Source organism: Anthonomus grandis, chromosome 22 (assembly GCF_022605725.1).
Source record: "Anthonomus grandis grandis chromosome 22, icAntGran1.3, whole genome shotgun sequence".
NCBI classification, from domain to species: Eukaryota; Metazoa; Arthropoda; class Insecta; order Coleoptera; family Curculionidae; genus Anthonomus; species Anthonomus grandis.
The window spans coordinates 16,722,232-16,738,277 of record NC_065567.1 but is presented as its reverse complement, the minus strand read 5'-3'; the positions used below and the strand labels follow the sequence as shown (position 1 = coordinate 16,738,277).

General features: G+C 30.3%; 1 protein-coding gene across 4 annotated transcripts in view; it reads right to left on the bottom strand.

The window, feature by feature from the left end:
- The window catches only part of LOC126748753 (segmentation protein cap'n'collar), an 86,429-nt gene continuing 70,383 nt past the window's right edge, over positions 1-16,046 (bottom strand). For all 4 annotated transcript variants that reach the window (XM_050458182.1, XM_050458181.1, XM_050458183.1 and 1 more), the window contains exons 4-10: positions 15,602-15,738; positions 15,338-15,511; positions 9,480-9,738; positions 8,064-8,176; positions 7,863-7,962; positions 2,204-3,135; positions 1-1,901 (exon numbers count right to left, since the gene is read on the bottom strand). In XM_050458182.1, coding sequence (XP_050314139.1) covers positions 1,749-1,901; positions 2,204-3,135; positions 7,863-7,962; positions 8,064-8,176; positions 9,480-9,738; positions 15,338-15,511; positions 15,602-15,738 — 1,868 coding nt within the window. In that variant the 3' untranslated portion in view covers positions 1-1,748. The remainder of the gene's footprint in view (positions 1,902-2,203; positions 3,136-7,862; positions 7,963-8,063; positions 8,177-9,479; positions 9,739-15,337; positions 15,512-15,601; positions 15,739-16,046) is intronic.

Sequence of the window (16,046 nt, the reverse complement as noted above, 5' to 3'; positions counted from 1 at the left end):
TCGTGTTTTTACTGTTTATTTTATAATTTTTATTTACAAAAAATAATTTGCTGAAAACAAACCTTATATTTTTTACACGTTTTACTTATAAAAAAATAAACTACAAATTGTTGAAAAGAAGTTAAGAGATCGATGCATGGCTGACACTATAAAAAAATACCGCAGTCTGAAAAAATATCCCAAAATAAGAAATAACGCCCGCCGATCATGTACGTCATCTAAATATTGCAAAAAAGGAGGTCATATTGTACTTCAATTCTAAGTTAGGGGGTTACGAATAAAAATTATGACACTAAAAGCATTTATATCTCCATTATTAAGCAATAATACAGGTTGCCTAAAATCCGCCGCCTAGAACTAACAATCCCAATAATTATTCTATAGACATTCACATTTAAGTTGATACGAGTTATAGCTTTCTACAATCACCCTGTATAGCGAACATTTTTGCAAATACAATGTTTGTTTTGGAAACAATTTTTAAATTAATTAAACAGGGAGTGCAGGGGCTTAGTTACTCGTCTACATCTAAATAATGTACAAAAACTAAAGGCTTTTTTTATAAAAATTATTATTAACCTAAATTATCTGCAAAAGTTAATATTACATATTATTACTTTTCTATTAAAGTACGGTTCATTTTTAATGTCAACCCTTGAGGGATGGGAATCACAAAAATACACAGAAATATACACAAAAAATTATTATAATAACTTATAGTAACCAGCCTGTCCAATGCTAGAACTAATTTATTTAATATTAACGGTCATTTATATAACAGAATATACTGCACCAAATATATTATGTGTAACAAAAAAATTGAATAAAATATACTAAGATAATTTTGGTCTTGAAAAATGGGAACCTGCCCATAGTGTCTATTAGACCATTTTCCTATAAACAAAGATAAAAAACTATTAAGCTTGAGTGCATATATGCGTAATTAGTATATTTTACTCAATTAAATGGGGTGGTTAGAATCGGATATTTTATTATTGAAAAAAATCTTTGATAAACCGTAACACTTAATTTAGTAGCAGCCATCTCTTTTGACTCTCAGTACAATAATTAATCCTAAGAGTAAAAAACAAAATTTTAAAATATCCCCTACCTAAAAGGGTACGATCCTAACATGACTGCAACATTTGTGCTAAAATTCTTTTAGTATAAACAATTTTAATAAAAAGTTTAAAAAATAAGTTTAAAGCTTCATTTTTTTTCTTTTCTTTTTGTAATATAGGACCACTTACAATATAAAATTACTGTTGATACACATTAAAGTGAAACTACTATTATACGTGATTTGATCTTTGGGTACGTATGTTTCAAGTAAGGATGATATATGATATCGATAGCAAAATATCCGATTCGGGTAAGTATATAAAAAATAACATGTAAAATTAGACTAACATAAGAAAAATCTACATTGCACCTAGAACTAATTACGCCCTCAATCAACTGTGCGTTGTTCACTAAGTCTATCTAATATATACAATTCTTTGAAGAAGGCATTTTCATCACCTGAATATTTTATAAAAATATATTAATGCATCTTTAAGCTTAAAAGAAATATTACAAATGCATCAGCCTATATAGATATTCTCTCAAGCCGCTATGCAGTTATAGAATAAGCCATAATTTACACATCATCCTGAGAGAACCTTATAACAAAAGGAATCAAAGATTTTCGAAGTGGTCATTGATTCAAATTTAGAGCAAAAATTACTAAACACTAATTGAATTACAACTTAGTCTTTTTGGTTTTGAGGGGATTCCTTTCGTTCTGAGGTGCCGTTCATTCCATTGTTCGATCGCGGTACCATCAAAATTGATCCATCGGCTGCGGTCTGTAAACTGTATTGGTACGGCGAGTATTGATTACCATCTGGGTCCCGCAAATTCTAAAAATAATCAAAAACTTAAATATATTAAATCTCATCAAAAAATAATATTAAAAACTTGGTAGTTTGTCCGCCTATCTTTTTTGACATATAATTTATAGGATTGCTCGATGGAATTTGATCAAGTACTGACAAATGTTGAAAGATAACAGCTAAACATGTACGAATATGCGATTACGATTAAATTGTGAGGATTATACCCTTAATATTAAAACAAGCCTGTACTTCTATAGTTAAACTACACTTAATTATAAAATTAGAGATTTATTTGTATAGTTTTCGTTTTATAATTTTTTGCTTACCTGAAAAACATGCCTATAAAGCTGTTGATATTTATCTTTCATGCGTTTCAGTTCAACCAAGGAGTATTTATGATCATTCATTATTGCTAGCTTGCGGTCCTTCATTTCCCTGACTTCATCAGCTAAACTAAGAATTTGGTCAAGCTTCCTTTTTCGGCAATTTTGTGCTGCTACCTTGTTTTTTCCTCTCCTTCTGATGTCTCTTATAAGACTAAGCTGAGGCTCACTTAAATCATATTTAGAAAGTCGCTCATTAAATTCGTCCATTGGAAGGTTTATAATATCATCGACAGTGATAGGAATATTTAAAGCTCTAGCTCTCTTCTCATCTCGTGTTAGGTGCTCTTCTTCCGACTTTCGTGACTTGCCCTTATCTCTGGACACTGGTCTTTGCATGGCACCAGAATTTTCAGCAGGCAAGTGATAAGTGTGGTTATGTTGAATGTGATCAACAGGGGTTCGTGGCAGGGGATTAAACTCCGCAGAGCAGGAGTATTTTATTTCCGGCATTTTTTCTCTTGGAGGGCAATGCGGCTGAAAGGAGTTGCCTGGATCTCTATAATCCGAAAATCCAGAGGCGGAGTGGAATCTCTTGCCGTACATTAGATGCTTCTTTTGAGGTACAGGGGGCATGCGAGAGCTTTCTGCCAAACGGTTAGTATAGCTGTAGTCAAAAGGACGATACTTATTTTGATAGTCTGGCGGGAACTGTTCCCCATTAGGCGCATGGCCAGAATCTGATCCAGCATCGCACCACTCTCCGTCGGACAACGACGGGACTCGTTCTGATCCCATAGAGCTGACAGCACTGTCACTGGATGTGTCCAAGCGTTCCATATCTGGCCTGGACATGCTTGTGGTTCCCGGAGTGCTATTTATGCTTAGGTTGCTTACAGTGTTGTTGCTTTCCAGCATACGCATTGTATACATGCCTGAAATAAAAAATAATAGATAAGCGGTTTTTCTAAATATTCTGGATTCGTTTCTTTTTGTAATGAATGTAAAATGTAATGATGAATTTGAGCATGGTTATACAATAAGAAATTAATATAATGTTTTTTTTCAAATTTCCAGGTGCCATATAGGCTCTTCGTCATTTTCATACGCTCTAGACAAACATTAAAAATTAGTATAGTTAAATAATTTTTTCAGAAGCCACCATAACAGGAACAATCAGTTTTTAAACGCAGATCTTTTTTTTTGAAGACAAACTGATTTTCGCCATAAATTAGAATGGTAAAGGTTCACATTTTGTTAGTTCCGTTGCCGTGTGATAGTGCATTTTCACATTTATAGTTCAATGTTAACTTATCAAATCTAAAAACCCTAAATTAATTATTATTCTCCTATTCAAATATCCTAAAAGGATCAAATAATAACAGTGATGAATGAGGTTCTATAAGTTCCATATCAACGTGTAATGCTAAATAACTTATAAGTATTTATCTCATGATTTTTAGTTTAACTAACAGTTTACACACCCATAAAATCTGCGTTGATTGGCGGCATGAGGTAAGTTATCGGGCGGTAATATGTCTGTGGTCCAAGATCACGTATGCAAAGGTTGATTGGCATCCTGATTTTTAAACTTTACAGCAACAACAACAACAAAGACAGCAACAACAACCCATGATTTTCAAGAAATAAAGAAAGAGTGAGCAAAGAGATAGTTGTTCAATTTCGTATGTATTTTGCACTTTAGGATACATAACTGTCATAGAAACTTTCCAATAAAAAAATGAAATGTCCGCACTGGTTAACTGGAATATGCCTCTTAAACGTTACTAATATCACTTAACCAAGCAAAAATTTATTTGATAAAAATATTAACACCCGAGTAACAATATGGAATACAAGAATGAGTTCAATACACCGGCGTAAAGTTAAGCGCGTGACTTGACAATAACGAAACTTATCGCGAAGTATTTGATAACCATTTTTCAAGAATCGCTAAAAAGATTTAGTTAAATGAAAAATAGAGAAATGATAATGTATATTCAAATATTCTCGTTATCAACATTAAGATAAGCTGGTGAGGTAAATCGCGACGTTGCCAAGACACCTTTCGCGGGACGAGCGATAAACGTTTAAAGACACTGCTAGCGACTAATTTCCAAATGATAATGATAACACAAATACATAGTTCGCAAGTCACTTACGTTATCTTTTGTAAATGGTAAGTATTTTCTAAAATTAAATGACTCAGCTAATTTCCGAGTCACAGAGCATTTTAGATAATATTTTTCGATCAGACTAGTAAACATAACGATAAAAAAATTCCATAAAGCCCTAAAAATAGAACTTGTTTATTACATAAGTAATTAATTTGTAGTTAATTCATTTTTAATAACTTTTTAACATTGTTGCATTTTCTTTATAATGATTACAAGTGCAATCAAAAACTTTTTAATTTAAAATTTACTTTTTCTCTATGTTGTAATACTGTCAGAAACATATTTTTTTAGAATAGTGATACTATGTCTTATCCCATAAACATATGGGCAATACATTACTTTGAAACAAAGGTTTGCAACAATAAGCAGGGAATGATACAAAGATGCCGATGGCTCTGGAATGAATCTGTATGACTGTAAAAGTATTGACTGCGTTAAAAAGTGGTCAGGAAATCTTAAATTGCAGTTACAGTAATACAGTCGTCTCAATCTATTGAGCCGCTAATTTAATTCAATAGTTAAATAAAATGAGAATAAAAAAAATAAAGACCTAACAACAATGGAACATTTTCACTTTTTTAGATAACATATTTAAGCGGGCATAGTTACAGGAAACAATCGTAGGCACTTGAAAGGATGACAAAATTTTTTTTTATTTAACTAATGTATCATAAGTTATTTCTGACCAAAATTAACTCAATCAATGATAAAATGAAACTGCTTCAGGAGAGGAATAAAAATCTTTAGTATTGGCCAACAAATCTTTATTGCTATATATAGAACATGATTTCTTCAAAAAAGTTCCTGCTAAAAACACGTAACCATTTTCTTATATGTATTTAACTTGACAATTTTAGTTCAATTTTGATGTAATAAGGTGGCGATGCACGTTGCGTGATTTTAGAACTGCAAACAGTAAGAATTTTATTGAGAAGATCATGTTCTATATGCATTGAGTTGTGAAATAGACCAGAATTTCGTTAAAAAGTTATCAAAAATTAAAAATACTTATTACTGGATTATGCTTTCATAATTCTATGTTTTTGAATTTACCAATTTATATAATTTTTCTATAACTGAATTTAAATTTAATGTTATTTGAAAATTTATCTCATTAGGGATGTATTAAAGTAACAGCATTTCAGTGATTTTTTTGTTAAAGTTTGGTTATATATATATGTTTAGTTTTCGGTTAGAAATGATAATGATTGAAGATTAATTTTATAAGATAAGTTCAATTGGTGATATATTTTTTTTTGCTTAAAAGGTATTAGAAATTTAAATTTTCAAATGAATGTATATTTATAATAAATATTAGATTTTAGATTCAGAATAATGAATCACTAAAATCTAATATCGATTAGCCATTTTTATAAATTTATAAGAAAGCACGACAATAACAATGGACCACTTTATGAATCCAATGCGCATGACTGAGTAGCATACATAAAGTCACCTATATTTCTTACAAAATTTAAAGTAAATGCAAGTAGCGCAGTAGTAGCGTAGTAGTGTTTTTATCTTCTTATTTTAGCTTAACTATTTTAAAGAAAAGTTAAGTAAATATGCATTTAGATAATTAATATAAAAACAAACACGAAATCTATGAATCATACCGAAACGTTTACATAATAGAAAAATATGAATGACTTACTTGCGGGAAATGTCTAAGTATTAAATCACAATTTACCATGTGAATGCAAAAAGTTATCACGTAGCACTTTATTTCAAAATTCATACTGGTACTTTGCTCAACGGCGTCCATTTTGTATGCTGTAACCGATTCCTAAACCTATCCAATCAATTTAAAACTCACTACACACACGACAATACGAGCTTGCGGCATTTATTAAATATAATGTGTTGAGCAAACAGATTAAAATTAAGAATGACCACAACCTTTATCACCTTGATGACACCACCTGTAAAAAAAACGAATACAATGCACTATCCGCGTAAGTTTAACTAGCCAACGCGAAAATAGATCTAGCAGTTATTTAATTTTTATCTGCATCCTACAATGACTTGGCTATTTTACAATTTTATTATTCGGATTCTTTCATTAGGAATAAAAATTATATTAACTAGTGACCTAATTTTATAATTTTAATACTCTAATCGACCCACGCCTGTCGCTTGATTTCAGTCCAGTTTTTTTTTAAATAAATAATTTAGGATGAAGTTGTTTGGCACATGAAATTATTTTACTTTAAGGCGGCATAAAAGTTATAAAGAATCTGTATAATTTTGCATCAAAAAAATCACAGCAAAATAAATTAGTTCTAAACGATTATGCTTATATTAGCCTAAAATACCCGGCAAGATATTTTTAAGATTTGGCTTAAGCCTCCCAAGCCTGATCCTACACATATTAAAAAAAATATGTTCGTCTTTGGTTTTAGTTCACTTTGCTTGTTGATTCATACAGGTTTCATTCACGATTGATTTTCCGCCATGTTCAATTATTGATTAATTCTTGACTAAATGGTGAACAAATTTAATAGTAGGTTTTAATATTTCGATAAAGAAGTGCCTTAGATAATAAAAAATAGAAATGACTTAGTACTTATGAACTTAGAAATGCCTCAAAGATAAAAATTACATTTTTACGAAGAAAAATTCAAGGAGCTAGTGTGAAAAATATATTTATTGCGGGTATATAAAGATGATAAATAAAATAATACAAATATAATGCCTAAGCTATTTCTCTACATATTCAATTTGTATATAAATTGTTTTTTTATTATATTAAAATGTTGTTTATAAAATGGTTAATAACAGGAGATCATTATAGTAAAACATTCGTTCAAAGAAAAACATATTTTTATCGCAATAAATATGCCAAATACCAAGCAACCCAAAGAAAGAACCTAGTGCAACTAACCTAACATCTTTCCAACTGTTATGCATTTTAAGAAACCGGCGGATAACAAGTATCCTAATCTAGTAAACGGTTCATCTTTTAATTATCGTTAGACATAATAGTGTTGACTTGGACCTATATTAAGAAAAGTTAATATTAAATTTATATCATATTGTTACAAAGTTGCGTTATTACCTATATTGGCCGGATTTTTTTAATCGATTTATATTCCTTTATATTTTTACTTAAAGAACATTCTGTTAAAAATTCAAAAAATTAGTAGAAGCATCTTACTGGGTATATATAGGGACCTGATTCAAATCAATAAGTGATTTAAAATAGTAACTGATTGTAAGTGAAGTGAATAAAATTTTAGTGCTTATTGTTCAAGTGGTTTTTATTTATTTAACCCACGGGAAATCCGTAACAACATTATTACCATTTAACAGGAACAATATAATTTCTAAACTTTTTATAAAATGTTTTGTTGGCAATATTATCAGATTGACATTTTCTCCGACAACGTTAGTGTCGCATATTAGTGGCTTGGTTGTTGGTTAACGCTACTTACAAAAATGAATGAACGTTAACAAGTTTTAAAGAATAGATAGATATTCTGTACCTTCATTCATTGCCATGTCCATAAGTTGTAGGTCTTCGTCATTTAACAAATTGGAAAACAACCCATCAGTTTGGTTGTTGCCGAACTCGGAACCATTATTCTAAAATAAAAATGAGTTTTTATTAATTTTATTATTGTAGAAAGCAGAAAAAGTGTAAAATAAAAATAAACCTGTACTAAAAAAAATCGGTATTTATTTACCTGATAATACATCATTTCATTAGCCGGTTCCAATTTGTACTGTGGGGCGCTACTTGGTTCACCCATGGGCTCACTGCTGTTAGTGAGATTCATAGAAGTTGCCACGGCATTACCTGCAATCATTAAAAATTGTAAATGAAAATTAAAAAAAAAGAAAGTGTTTAAATCAGTAATATTACAGGTTATAATTTAAAATATACATAAGTAAAATTTAATATGAATCAAAACTGCAGTTGCATTACCGATTTTCTCTTGCAATAGAATGAAGAACAATGAAGGATATAATTTGTCAGATATGTGCTCCAGGATTAAATAGATTTGTTATCAGTATGCGAAAGCTAAAGAGAATTTAAATATTCTTTTTCTACACTTTTTGTAAATAATAGCTTTCCTAATTAAAGTCTCGCAGTAGATTTAGTGAGAATAATAGACGTCAGTGGAAATATAGAAGACAAATAGATAGCACCTACAACGTCAAAATATTCAGGTTTTTAAAATCTTTTACAAGGATTAATATGTCAAGTAATTAAAATTAAAAATAGTGGGTGCTTTGGTAAGGATGGTACCTATCTTTGTCATATCTTTCCTTCACCTTATCATTTCTCTTCACCTCTCTTTACATTAATCCACATCTTTTAAGGAATTTCACAACTACTTCAAGAATTTTAATTGATGTTTCTAGTTATATTTTGTCAATTTCTGATAATATAACATTTATAAAAAATCTAGCAAAAATTTCATACTTTAATCGGGGAACTTATTTTACATTAATATTGCTAATAGTGACGAAGAAACACTATGAACGTCTCAAAAATTATAACTTTGTTCGACATTTTCTTTTTAAATCATATGACTTTCAAAATTTTAAAGGGATTATATTTTTATCATAAACGACTAAAAATTCTACCAATAATATCAACTCACTTTTGAGCATTTTCGAGTCTCAGTCTTTCTTTCCTCCAAAATAAAAAAGTTAATTTCATCTCCCAAGAAATTTATTTGCTTGAAGCCATTTTTCAATAGGTCGAATATTATTAGAGATTGATGACGTGATAATTAATGTAAAGGAAATAGAAGATTTCACATATTTAAAAATAACAATACAGAAATTCTGATTATTGACTATTTGTTACAAAAGGGTATTAATTTTACCATGACGCAATCCATTAAGCAAAGTATATTCAACGAGCAACGTCGCAATTTAGGTAACTAACCTTTTTCAAAACCTACTAATTTTTGTTGATAAAATTATAAAACCCGTCGCCAAAGTATCAAGATATTCGCTTATTTAAATAAACCATAAAAATGAATATTGTTGTCAAAATATATTTCTAATTAAATGTTCTAGAAAAAGCTCCCATATTCTTGTGATAAATTTGAAAATAACATATTTTCCATAAAAAAGCCTCAACCTACCTATATTTCCGTATGGCATAGTGCCATTCAATTCTCCCATGGGGGTCGGCAGAGTGGCGTTATGTAAAAGTACGCCCCTGGCGTCATAAGGGGTGCCGGGGTGGGCTGGGTGTGCGTGAGGATGATGCCCATAGCCGGTCGGGAGGGCGTGGTGTGCGCCGAAGGGGTGTATCTCTCCGGGGTTGGGCAAGCTCAGCAAGTTTGCAAGGTCCTGCCAGCGCTGTTCCATACTCACAGTGCGCACAAAGGGCATGCGACTCTAAAACCGACAAGAAAAAATCAATTTTTGTACGGTTTAAAAGTTAGGTGGTCGGAATTTAGGCAGTTGGCTATTTTAGGCTAGAGGTCTGATAAATTATAAAGACTTTATGAGCTTTGAGGGTTAAAATCAGCTTATTATTTTATAGAGAGGGCCCGTTATTATTTGACATAGGCTATCTTGTTTAAGCGGAAACAAGTTATTTGTCAAATTTCTATTAACTTTGAAGGATATTGGAAGAATACAGAATAATATTGCTAAATTTTACTTTTTTAACGAAATTTTCCTTGGCCAAATACCGAGATATATATATATATATATATATATATATATATATATAGTAAATATATATATAATAATATATAATATATATATCCTATATAAAATTTGCATAATAAAAAAGTATCTTCACATTATTAAAAATTATTTAAAAAAAATCTTTATTAAGTTAAATGGTTACCGTTTTCATAAATATTGTTCAAAATTGACCCCATTTGTTCGATTAATACACAATCTTGCTCGACGAATCCACGACTACTTTACAAGCTTTAAGTTAAATCTAGTGTTCACGAAATAAATCGCCCACAGAAAAAAAAACACAAGGAGCTCAATATATTCAGAAACTCAATATTTAGATAATCATAAACCTCTCGTCTAAAATGTGGTGGAGTTCCATCATGTAGGAACTACATAATCTTTCCCACATATAGAATCAATATCTTCTAATAATTATGACGAAGAAAATCTAAATAAATTTCACCCGTCAGTCGAAGTCTAAAAAAGTAGGGTCCAATAAGCATGCCATTTAACCCTTAAATGAAAGTCAGTTCAAACATTTAATGAAAATCTATGCTGAAAATCAGATCTTTTTACAGCATATTTCTACTCGCCAAACGCGAAACCAAATTGCTGCGAGGCTTGTTACCGTTGGTAATGATAAGGATAATACGATTTTTATCGTATTGTCTTCCACACTTCATTATGAGAAACTTCAACTTGGGCTGCTATGGAATTACATTTACAAACATACGTTGGGGACAGATGATTTCTTAAAGGAAACCTTTGCGCATATACATTACATTTTTCCGCCCAAAATAATCAGATAAATGAAATACGCACTATTAAAAGACTGATCGAACCAAAGATTCGTACTGAAAACAATATAATATACATTTTGATAAACGGTAAGAGCAGTAAACAAAAAAACGGTAAGAATTTACACAGGATTCGCTGAGAATATAAAAAAATTAGTGTTTTACCATTCTTATTTTTTAAAATTTTTATGTTTTATTACCTCTTTTATTATGCAACTTTTATATAGGTGATTTTTGGTCAGCTCCTTGTGACGAGTTCTATATACCATATATAATTTTTTGCCGATATAAACTTAAAAATATACACTTTTACATACATATTATATACTGATACCATGTTAAAAAATAATATTCTTACAATAAGTAAATTTAAACCTCTTGACACCCAATAAGTCCTAAATATACAACTGAAATATCAGAGCGTCGTTTGAATTCATCAAAGATCCCAGTTGAAAATTAAATATGCATCAAAAAGTGAATGGTTTTTATTCATGGTGTGGCACCGAAACCGAAGAAAAAAAAAGTATTCGTCGCAGGTTATTTTTCTTATGTCGATTTTATCCTGGATTTGAGCACACTTCACTTTGACAGGTAAAAAGATAAGTGACTTTGTCACAGCGTGCATCACAGACCTTCCCACGAAATCTATTCTTGCCCCCAAGTTTATGGACCGCAAGCTAAGTAAATATTTTGGTACCGGCACCACTGAAAAGGGACGAATTTTTCATTGTTAATTGGGACCCATTATTAGATTTTATGATGTTTTTTTTTTAAATTAAATATGGCAGGTGGACGTCAAGAGAATATTTTATTAAACACTTGCAAATAAAATATTGATTGGGTCAAAAAACAAAAAAGATGATTACCATCAAAATTATACCAGTTTTCTCTTCTGCGAATTAACAAATTCAAGAGTAACCCCCCATCAATACTATAAGAATTATTGAAATCAATTAAAGATTTAATATTGGATTGGATTGGATTTCTATATTTTAATTCAATTAATTTTTTTAACTTATCAAAAATTAAAACCAAGTTTGGTGAGTATTAATTTACATAATATGTAAATGTCTGTCAAAAGTAAATTTTTAAATGTATTGGATTTTTAAATGTATACAAAAGTTTAAGCCACTTTAAACCTTTTTGTTTCCCTAATTGCCACTTACTTTGATATTTTGCCTATCCGATGTAGAAATGTGGATTAAAAGGCTTAAAATAACGGAAACCCAATAATCTTATTGACTCTCCCTTGTTGTTTTTACAAATTAACTGTATATGTGGTAAAGGGGTGTCCCTTTTGTGAGAAATTTTACCATTTTACACCTGCAATGACAGTAGGGACAGGTACCAGATAAAAGATGAATGTGCTGATGATGGCCCTTTAAAACCTCAACCGAATGATAATTTGACAAGAGGAACCCGCCACGGACAATAGACATCCACTGCCTTCGGCTCTCCGCAACTCATTTGTCATAATAAAAGTTTACTTGAAAAATGTATCATTATGTATGAGTCGTTTTAAAGCGTTACTTTGTGAAGCAGAATTTATGAGCGGTGTAAAAGGCACCTTTTTCTTGAAGACGCGGTACTCTTGGCTTTAGATTTTATTTTTGATTATGGTTTAATGGTTTTAATGGCGATATTCCTGAAAGGTATATATTTGAAAGCAAGATAGTTAAAAGAAGTTTATTCAGACTTCCTTGATGTCTGATGACTCCCTTTGATTGTTTTAAAATTGTTTACTTGTTATTAAAACTGATTTACTGATTAATTCAAATAAAATTTTATGTGACAGGTTGCATACTGTAGACACAAAAATATAATTTTTTTATAAATTAGTAAATCAATATTAAGCTGTTCATGACTATAAATAATTAATTCGTGATTCCATCGAGAATATATATACGCACCTCTCATGTTTTTAAATACTACCCACCATAACTTTATCTATATTTTATAATTTGACAACGAAGCATTATCTCTTCCATCTATAGCACACCAACTGAAATTAAACTAACATAAATAAAATTAAATAATAAGTCTTAAACTAAACTTTCTTTATCTGTCTTAACCTTCACTAATATCTTTGGTGAAGGTTAAGAAATGTATTACGAGGTATGGTATATTATAGTTTTTGTGATTGTTTCCTCTCATTTTTGTTGTAAGAAATAATCCAAAAGAGAATAAAAAATAACAAGAATACTATTAGTAGCTACCATGCCACCATATTCCCTTATAGTGACATGGCTTTTATTGGAAATAAATAGCACAATCAAAAGACATTCACACTATTCTGAGGCACACCTTATAATTTATGCAATCCAGGAAAGATCTATCTGTAAGGCAGTGAGTTGAAAAAAATTTCTTACAATATTATTAAAACCTAATAGAAAAGAAATATTTAAGAAAATTTTATATTTAAATGGGCTTGTGATTTTTGAGAGGGTCCTTCGGTTGTACTTAATCAACTGACTGGACTTATAGTTTAGCTATTATACAAGTTCGGAAAAAACCAGGAATTTATAATGAATGTCAAGCATGAACTTGTCCTCTGACAGAATTAATAAAAGGCACATTACACAATGTTGCCTCTTTACGGTTGAGCGTTTTTCCAATTTCATGCGTCGTTGATTTCGATTGGCGGAACTTTTTCACTCGCTAGTACATCTATGGTTTCCTTTGTTTTTGGAACTTAAGTGCAGGTACTGTACTCCAAGTCGTCAATACCAAGGGCCAAAATAAAACGTGAAGAAAAAAAATCTCAAGAATAACAAGGAAAACTTCAAATCGAGCCTTTTAGCGGAAATTTCAAAATGAATGTCGGGACTATGAATAAGAAAAGTTGGTTCCTCAATTGACACAAGATCACTCTTTCTGCCTTTATATCATCCAAACAAAAACCAGAATTTAAAAATAGAATCCATATTTTTATTAAATATGGATGTTTTTCATATTAAAAATAATTTCAAATTTTTTTCTTGCCTACTTTCATGATCATTTTCTTCTGTTTGCTGAACGGTTTCTAATATACCAGGTGACACAGGAAAAAGGGAACACTTAATAACTATATTTTACTTTTCAAAATAAACAAATGAAATTTGGTATATTGATTGAATTGTTATAACAGCATCTTTTGACATATTGACACTTATGGCATATTATTACGTATTTCGATAGAAAATAATATTCTGAGAACAATGATGCGACATTCGCTACTTTTTGTTTTATACTCATAGAAAAAATAATTTTTTTAAATGTTAAAATATGGTGCCATGAATGCATTGAAAGTTTTAATTTTTAATCAAGTAATCATGGAAAAAATCGATTTCGTTGCATTTTATGACATGAAATCTTTTACACGCTCATTTGAAATTTCCAAACCAGTAATTTTGGCATTTACTTTATTTTTTTAAATATCACGTTATTGGGAACAACCACTATCGAAATGCAGAATTTTTTCCCTATAATTTAATATGATTATTTTTTAAATTGGTTGATAAATAAGCACACAAGAAGCAAAAAACTAAATCACATAAAGAAAATAAAAATTAATAAAAATAGCATAGAACGCTGCCTTTTGACGCATTCTTCAATTATTTTTCAATTGACTTCAATTTTTCAATCTTGTCAAGTGAAATTTTAATGTTTACTAATATTTGAAGTATTTACTGACTGCATTTCAAAAATAATTGTTCATAATAAGATTTAAAAAAATAAAGTAAATGCCAAAAATACTGGTTTGAAAATTTCAAATAGGCGTGTAAAAGATTCAAGTAATAAAATATATTGAATATTATTTTTCCGTGATTACTTGATTAAAAATTAAAACTTTCAATGCCTTCACGGCACCCTATTTCAAAATTTAAAAAATCAGGTTTTTCTATGAGTATAAAACAAAAAGTAGCAAATGCGGTATCATTATTCTCAGAATATTATTTTCTATCAAAATACATAATAATATACCAATTGTCCATTTAAAATAAAAAAGTTAGTATCACTTCCTGTTAAACTGGAAGTAACGAAAAATAACAGAATATGCTAAAAGATGCATTAATAACTATTCTATCGATATGCCAAATTTCATTTCTTTATCTTGAAAAGTAAAAAAGTTATTAAGTGTTCCCTTTTACCTGTGTAACCCGGTATATGCAAGGGCCACCCTGCAATCAAGTAACAAGTATGTGAAAAGTTTTTTTTTATGTAAAGAAGGAAAAACATTATGTTGGACCATTTCCCATTAAATCATCGAGTTTGGGAAAAAAACTGAAAAACGTAGTCTTAAGGGTATTTATTAATCATATTTTTTTATTATTTAGTTAATTCAACTTTTTTATCGGAGGTTAGTACCATTAAGAATGTGGTTAAAATTTGTTTTGCCTCTCTCTAGCTTTAATCTACCTTTAATTCCATTAAATATATTCATTGAACATTTTTAGGACCTGATTCTGAATTTTCCATAAAAATGTTCACCTAAGCTTAACAGAATATTAAGAACAAAAACCTACCTGGAACGCAGCCCTGTGATGAGGATGATGAAATTGCGGAGTCTGAATCATATCTGCGAATATATCAAATTCGTCATCTAAAACACTAGTCTCATCGAGGGTTGTGGATGATCCCTCAACCTTCCTGGTTCCTACCTCTCCACCAAGATCTTCTAGAAGCCCTGTGTCATTTTTCTAAAACAGAAATATGAATCCAGTATATTTGGTACAACAAATAAATTTAATTAGTACTACTAGTATTCACGTTAATAACGTAAGATATACCTGTGTGTTATCATCGTCAAGTTCGACCAAACGTAGAGCTTCATCCAGAAGAAATTCTGGCAGGGGTAAGGCGAGGTCTTCTAAGTCGCATGAAGAATTAGCCTCGGCCCCTCCTTCTTGTTTTATTACATACTCTCCTGTAATTAAAAAAATAAAACATTAAAAATTTCTTGAAATAATGTTTGCTACCTAAGTTGAAAAAGCATAGCATAAATTAAAATAGATACATTATTAGATTTGTTTGCTTTTTGTATGAAAGCTCATGAAGAATAAAATAAGGATATTCAGCCATAATTAGTATAAGGCTCCCAATTAAATTGTCCACCCAACCAAATATCTTATTACGCCATATTGGCGTGAAAAGAAAACGTTATTTTCCTACTCATTTACTAAAAAAACATTCAGTAATAAAAAGTAAACTGTTCCCGACAACAAATAAAAAAAA